Genomic DNA, 7,810 nt, shown 5'->3' with positions numbered 1-7,810 from the left:
CTACAGCCCTCACGAACCAGGAATCTTCTTCTCTCCCAACATATCCTGCCAGCTGCCTCTCTTCAGGCAGGATCTTCTCACTCTTCTGCTTTGGCTTCCCTCATTTCTGGAGCAGCTGGGCTGGCACTGCCTTGCTCAACATGGGAGTGGTTAGAACGGCAGCTCCGCAGCCTAGTCACCAGAGGCCTGTGCCTCGCTCCTGCTGGGAAATGTAGGTCAAAGACATGCTACTTTTAGGAGAAGGTCCCCTGGGATCTCCTTGTTCACACAATGCTGACAACCTTGGCTATGGACAAGGTTTCCCAGAGACCTGCCTGAGATAAACCTGCACCAGATTCCAGCTGAATTACCTTGACCGGGTGATCTCTGACTGGATTCAAACCCAGGGGCTTCCGGTTCCCAACCTCGCCACACAAACACAACCTAGGCTGAATTTCACCTGCACCTGAAACTGTCATGGTGCCTGACAGGTCCTGATTCTGAGAGAGAGGGAGCTCAGGCAGGCAAGAGTACTGAGCAGGACCCCATCTTCAACCTGTCAGAAAGATGCTTTGCTTGCAGGAAACCTTTCATGACCTCCTTTAACAACAGTCTTCCAATCAGCTAGGAAGACTGCCATTTCCCCTCACCCGCTGGTCACTGCTGCAGGGAGATGGTGGCTTCTACTGCTGGGAGCCCTGGGCAGAGCAGGAGGCAAATGCATCTGTCTGAAGGCACTGGGCCAGAGGGGACTTTCACTCAGGCAGCCCGTGGCAACAGGTAGAGGGGCAGGGGTCTCAAAGCTTGCTGTTTCTCTGCTCCAGTCCATTACAGGTCTATGGCCATGACCTGGCCAGACGTCCTCTCCGAGGGGAGCCTGCCTTAGGTGGGATCATCCCATTTGGGGAAGCCCCCTTTAGAGCTGGCCCAGCGCTGCCTAACTGGGAGGAGGGGGGTAAGTAACTCACAGCCTTTTGGTGGCAAATCTCAAGGCACTTCCTAGATGACAGGTCCTTGTGCAGGAAGTGGGAAACTGTCACAGCCTCCAAAGTGAAATGACGCCTTCTAGACCCCAGCCTGGCTGCCCCAATAGTCCCATTTGCCCTACCCAGCTACTGCTTAACCTGGGACCAAGCTCCCAGCTTGAGCCCCAAGTTCTGGCCCACATAGGGACCTCTGGGAGCCCCAAGGAGCTCTGCCAGAGGGAGAAGGAGAGTGGGGGCTGGCTTCCACACCCTGTCCTCAGCCACCAATGCTGTCATGTGGTGGGCCTGAAATTTGCTTCCTCTAGCCCCGGATCCCTTGAGACACTGCAACACCCTTGAACACACCAGCCTGCTCTGCCAGCCTCTTTCAGGGTGTGAGGGCATCTTTCCATGAACCCCTTCCTGCCCAGATGCAATGCAGCAGAGCCACTGATCTTCCCCCCAACCTCCCTCCCACTGCCCTTGGCCTGGGGGAGCATCTCACTCCAGATGCCTTCTCTGGGCTGTGGCTGCCAGTCCCCAGAGCAAAGCTGGCACAAATGGGCCACACTCCAGAGAGCAAGGGGAACCTGAGGCTGAGGGGGCAAAAGGGTTGTGAGAGTGTGAGCCGCCCATTACAGACTACCCCCTCAACAGCCAGGCTGGACAAGGTCCCCTCTAGTCCTATCCCCCAGTTCTAGAGAGGATCAGGCCTGAACCAAACCATTAGATGCCCTGCTCTGGGCATGTCCTTTCACAGCCTTTGAGTTGGGGCTTGTGAGAGCTCATGCTGTCTTCCTGAGTTAGTTTATAAGGTACAGATTTTTCTCACCATAAACTGTCCTAGGCAAGCATCCGCTTAGCCTGGGGCAACCAGCCTGTAGCACGGGTGCCACAAATGGCACGGGTGGCATCTGTGTGGTAAGTGACATGAATGAAGGGAGAGAGAGCACAGAAGTGGGCAGGGCAGAGGGCAGAAAGGAGAACAAGTCAGACACGGGGAACAGGGCAGAAGCAGAGAGCAAAACGGGCCGGGGGCAGAGGGCAGAAAACAGAGTGGCCAATGGGGCAGGGGTAGGGGAATTTCCTTTCTGCTGCTGTTTGGTCTGCTGTTATCTGCTCCTGGCTTTATCTGCTGCCTGCCTCTCCAATTTGCCATGTGCTACACACAGAGGCTGCCCATGCCGCTTACGACACCCATACTGGCCACCCCTGCCCTAGCTAATGAGGGAAGGGTCTTCAGGGCTGCAAACTGGGCTAGCAGTGGCCAGTAATGCCTTGGCCCCTTGTGAGGCTGGGAGCAGCCTGTTAAAACAGCCAGGCTACAGCTGTTCTGGAGCGCATCAGTGTGCTTACCCAGAAGCCTCTCCATGGGGCAGGGGAAGGGCCACATTCTTGTTACGGAGAGGGAAATTGAAGCACAGGGCACTGCCTTCACCAGCATCCAGGACAATGCCCCTCCTCCACCCCAAGGCTCAAACCCTTCTCACTCCTCTGCCTTACTGTACGGGTCGATGCGAGCCAACTCTTCCACGCACTGTCCTGAGGTCCTCCGAGATACCCATCAAGCTAACCAAGCCCCCAATGGGAGCTGGAGGAACTGGGCTATGCTCTGCCCTATACTTATTCTGCCCTTGGGGGTGGGGGAGATGACTGAGGCTGGGGTTTAAAGGAGAGGGGAATAATACAGTGGCTCCAGTGCCTTTGCATGGAGATTTGCCATGGGAATTAACCCACTTGGTAAAATATTCCCAGACATCAACAGACCTTAATGCCAGATGCAGGTCAGGTCTTAATGCCAGATGCAGCAGCCAGATCCTTGTTGGGGTGGGGCCTGCAGCACCACCCAGAGGCAGAGAGTGCTCACTGCGCCATCCTTTGAGGAACTGGCCCAGGCAGGGGTTCTTGGCCCCCCTGAGCCCTGGAGCAGAGTGCAAGCTCTTCCCCTGGGCAGCATGATGGCACCAAGGGACAAGGGGGGTTCCACTGTGACCTTCTGGGGCCTGGACACAGCAAAGACCCTCAATAAAGCAGCCCCAGATTGCCCCTTCACTGGGCAGGAGTCTGGAGGAGGCAGGCTGCTAAGAGAACTTCAGACTTCAGAAATCTCCTGCCTTGGTCTTGCAACCCTGGGAAATTCCTGGGTTTGATCTGGCTCAGCTACTGCAGCAATGCTAACTACAGACCTCAAGAGGCCATGCAGGGTTTGACTCCCTTCTCCAGCCAGAACCTAACCTGCTGCAGATATGGGCCCGTCTCCATTGCCAAAGCGAGTGAGACTCCACAAATGCCTCTGGGTAACCTATTCCAGTGCCCAAGGCCCCTTGGACAGAACTCAGTTCTAGAGGATGCCGGACTGAGTTGCCTGTCTGGGACAGGCACCGGTGAATCTCAGACCAGCTAAGGAGCAACCAATGGATCCATGGGCTCCATGCACTGGGCACCCTAGATCCAGTGATACTGAAACAGTGTCATCCACCAAGAAAGCTTCACTAGCAGGGCCTGGGCCTAACAGCTCTGTCCCTACCCCTCCATCTAAGTAGGTGGGGACCTGTTCTTGGCAGCTCCCCAGCAGCTTGTGGGGCAGGCTCACTTAGCAGATGCATCCTACATGTGTCACTTTTAACATCGCTTCTCCTCGTTTCCACAAAGTCTTCTGATCTGTTCAGAGGCAGTGAAGTGTCCACGGTCCCCAGCTCCTATCCTGGCAATGAATGGCTGAAGCCTGGGATATTGGAGCAACAGATATGGAACACAAGACAGCTGCTGGCAGGTTGCAGTCAGGTTGGGTTTGGGCTGTAGAGGCTTCTACTTCTATGTGTTCCCCCTACCTCCACTTTAATTTTAGAACAAAGGGGGAGGTTGAGACCTGGTGGCCCTGAGGAAGGAAGGACACATGGACTAGATCTTCTGGCAGGGCTGAGGGGGTTCAGTGAATCCTAGAGAAAAGCGGGGATGGAAGGGATATCCAGAGGTCACATCTAGTCCCACCCTCTGCCCGAGGCAGGATCGTCCCTACCTAAACCATTTCATACAAATCCAATGTCCGATCTCTTAGCAAAACTACCATCACTCCTGGCACAGCATCAGACATCACACCTGACTCTGCCACAAGGAAAGCAGGGGGACCATTCCAGCCAACCTTCTGCTGTTACAAAGGTTGTTAATATACGCTCAAGAGATCCCAAATAGAGGCTGTACCCCCACTACAGAAGAGGGCAACCCACTCTCCCCCGAAGTCCTGAGCAATCTGACTAAGGGAAAAAACTCCTTCCCGACCCCAACGCAGTGTCAGTCTGAGCCTGAGCTGAGGGGCAAGACGCTCTAAATAAGAACCTCTGGGTTTGAGTCTCAGTAGAAGCATTGGCACAGCCCAGTTACCAACCCCAGCCTGGGCTGCAGCCAACACTCGGTGCCTTGGAGGGAGGCTTAAAACCCCCCTGACACATGTAGCAGAAAGTGGGGTGGAGGTGAACAGCCAGCAAAGCCAAGAAGCCTGGGAAAACTCATCACTATGCCTAGATCACCCCTGAACAGTGTCTGTCCAACCTCTCCTTGAACACCTCCAGTGATGGAGAGCCCATAGCTCCCCTAGGCAGTCTATTCCACTGCCTCCCTGCTCTAACAGTGAAGAAGTTTTTCTTGAGATCCAATCTCCACCTACTTTGCATGGATTTTGGGGTAGGGAGAGGCACCAGATGGAGGACCCTGGAGATGAGTCTTCTGTGCCCAGCACCTGACCCTGCAGGTGATTTCACTCTAGGCTTCATTCTGTGCCACAGGACCCGAGATAGGAGTCACCTTCTCCCTTGCTTTTCTGGGTCCAACACAGCCATGTGCATAGAGTCCCAGGCTCCCCTCCCTTAATGTGACAACTGCAATGTTTCAAGACTCCTCTTCTATACTAGCAAAGACCACCTGCTCCCCATTCTTTTATGTACTAGCTTGTCTTTCCCATCCCATGAGATCTTCCCATTAACTGGCAGCCAAAAGCCATAGTCCCCACACTGGTTCCCCTGTGGCTGCTGAGCCCTACTGGAAGTGAGATCATAAGACTCCCCCCTCCACCAAACTTGTTTGCTCTGCAGTTAACAAGGAGGCAAAGCCCAGCTGCTCCATGTGCCCACAATTATCCCACGGTAAGTGAGGACTGAACTGGGATGATGGAGTCATGTTGAGAAGCTGCCTGGGGTACTGGTGGGTGCAGAGACAGTTACTGCTGAGCAGAAAGCATATGATCAAGTCCCCTGTTAAGAAAAGGTCCAGGGAAGTTCCTGGTGAAGGAGGACACATAGGTTCATGAGTGGGTTCACCTCCAGGAGAACCTGGGGAGCTAGCTTAGGGGACATGGAATCGTCGTGGTCCTCAGCTCAGATTCAGCATTAGCACCAGTCTCTTGTCTTGTTGCCTCTTTCCACCAGCTTCTTTGTGCCCAGCTCCCTGGTTTCTCTGATTTTTGCTTCCCTGAGCAGAAGATCAGCTTCCCTGACATACACCTCAATTTTTGGGGGGTTGATTTTTGAGGGGGGCGGGGGGGGAAGGTGAGCTTGGTATGCCAAAAAGTACAGTATATTCAGACCTGGTCTGAGTTACTGTGCACTCACTCACACTCCCAGCTCCCCTGTGGGTGCTGACCCCTACTCCAATGCCAGCAGACCACTGCCAGACCCTACCCCACCAAACCCAAAGGCCTCGGCCCTCCCTTGGCAGCAGACAGGATATAGGTTAAGCTGCAGCACCTGGTACCACCAGCACTTCCTGGGATGTGGCTAGAATAATGCCCTACAGCAGCTGCCATCTGCTGGCAGGAGCCTCCGATTGAGGATTTGGAGGCCTGGAATTTGTGAGGTGTGTACAGCACCTAGCACCGTGGGGGCTGGGGCGCCAAGGGGGGGGCTCCCACAAATACCACGACAATACAAACAGACCAGTCAGGTGATGGCTCCAACACCTGTTGCTCACCTACCCTTGATTCCAGTCTAGATGCAAAAGAGCCCCAAACCAGCCACGCCATTGTCCCTGCAATCTCAGGGACCAGCGTGGCCTGGGCAGGCCAGCCATGTCCCAGTGAATGCTACTAGCCATCTCCAATCACTCCAGATCCCAGTACAACTGTGGAAAGCCAGAAGGGTCAGGAGCAGTGCCAAGAATCCCCCAGCCCAGGTCACCCCCAGCAAAACCTCTCTGGAAAAAGAGGGGGCATCATGACTTGGTACTGCAACAAGCCCCGCTGTATCTCAAATTTCCAGGCCCTGGACAGATGAGTTCATCAGGTCTATGCCAAGCCAGATGCACGAGTAGAAGACATCGCGGAGTGGGATCAGTACTTTACAGCCTTGAAGAACCTCTCAGGCCGTGGAACACCATAGTACCCAGCCAGGCAATGGACTCAGCATCATATGCCAGCACACCTGCCCCATGCCTGCAGCCTGGGTTGGCACAAACACCTCTGCCTTGTCTCTCCAGTAAAACTAATCAAACCAGTGGAGCGCGCTCCCTGGGAGGACCCCTGGGAGATGGGAACATTGTGGAAGAGCTGCTTCCATTTTCCCAGAACGCACTGGAAATAGCAGCACTAGAAGCATGAAGACACAGGTGCAACTGCAAGCAAGGCAGAGGAGAGGCTGGGTGGCCTCACCCAGGCCCCACAGACAGATACCCAGCCTGGCCAAACACACTGCCCAGGCACTATGCAGGTGGGCCCTCTGGGCTAGACCCAGCTCAGACTGCAGGCAGCTGGGAGGATGGGCCCGTAGTGCACGGACTTACATGGGGAGCTGCGGTGGCTGGGGCTCTGTGGGGAGACTTACATAGGGAGCTGCGGTGGCTGGGGCTCTGAGGGGACCATGGCTTTGGGAAGCTCAGAGGCTGCAGTGCTGGCGGCTGTCTCAGCTGTCTCCTCTGGGATGCAGGGCCCCTGCTTGGGGGACGAGGCCTGCTCAGCCGTGGACTCAATCTCAACCTCTTGTGCAGCTGGGGGCACCTTGGTCCTCTCGGCTGCTGCCTCCTCCTCCTCCTTCATTTTCTCCTCCATCTCCCGCTGGCGCCTCTCGTCATCCTGCTGAGCCATGTGCTCAAAGGCTTTGAATGCCTGGAAGAGATAGAGCAAGTCATACGGGAGCCAGGAAGGGAATAAGTCCCACTTCCCCGGGAAAAACCATGGGTAATGGGAGGATCTTCCCCTAGACCTGCATCTCCTGCCTCTGCCCAGATGCCAGGCCTCACTGAGGCCACAAGCTTCCAGCTAGCCCGGTGCCGGGCCTTTCAGTGGGATGGAGGCCTGGGTAAGCTGTTAATTCTTACTCCCACCATGTTCTGCTATTAGCCCTCAGAGAGATGAATATGGAGGGAAGCTGTGCATTTGGGGGCAAAGATATCTCAGCTCCACTCCAGAGTGGCCCCACAGAAGTTCTCTGCAGTTCTGACAGAGCCCCTTTGAGTTTTCTGGCTGGTCTGAGGTATGGGGCCGGGGTGGGGTGGGGAATGGGATGTGAAAGGACCCTACACCAGGAACCTCTGGCCAGGATTTCCCAAGGGAATTCTGGGTGCTGGTGGCTGGATTCTGTGTGACCCCTTTAAACCCCCCCCTCAGCTGGTGCATTATGAAGGATCTGGCCAGATTTTCCCACAATGCATTGGAACAGATGGCACTCGGGGCTCCCAGTGCCAAGATCTCCCTTGGAAGGAGCCCTAAGAAAACTGGCACCTTGGCTCCCACTGTTCCACAGCTGAGGGTGCTAGTCTTGGGTAGGAAGCTAGAGTGACTGGGATCATACATAAGATGTGGGGCAGAAGCAGCGAGCATGGACCCTGGCCATGACACATGACAGCTGTCAGCCTAGACAGCAGTGGTCTGTCCAGTCTCC

At 55.2% G+C, this 7,810-nt stretch overlaps 1 protein-coding gene across 1 annotated transcript in view; it reads right to left on the bottom strand.

The window, feature by feature from the left end:
• Positions 1-7,810, bottom strand: part of NUDCD3 (NudC domain containing 3) — a 39,759-nt gene that overhangs the window by 26,570 nt on the left and 5,379 nt on the right. Inside the window, exon 2 of the mRNA XM_014525627.2 lies at positions 6,755-7,035. Coding sequence (XP_014381113.1) covers positions 6,755-7,035 — 281 coding nt within the window. The remainder of the gene's footprint in view (positions 1-6,754; positions 7,036-7,810) is intronic.

Source organism: Alligator sinensis, unplaced genomic scaffold (genome assembly GCF_000455745.1).
Source record: "Alligator sinensis unplaced genomic scaffold, ASM45574v1 scaffold1462_1, whole genome shotgun sequence".
Lineage (NCBI taxonomy): Eukaryota > Metazoa > Chordata > Crocodylia > Alligatoridae > Alligator > Alligator sinensis.
Note: the sequence above shows the minus strand (reverse complement) of the source record. Positions and strands in the feature narration are given on the sequence as shown.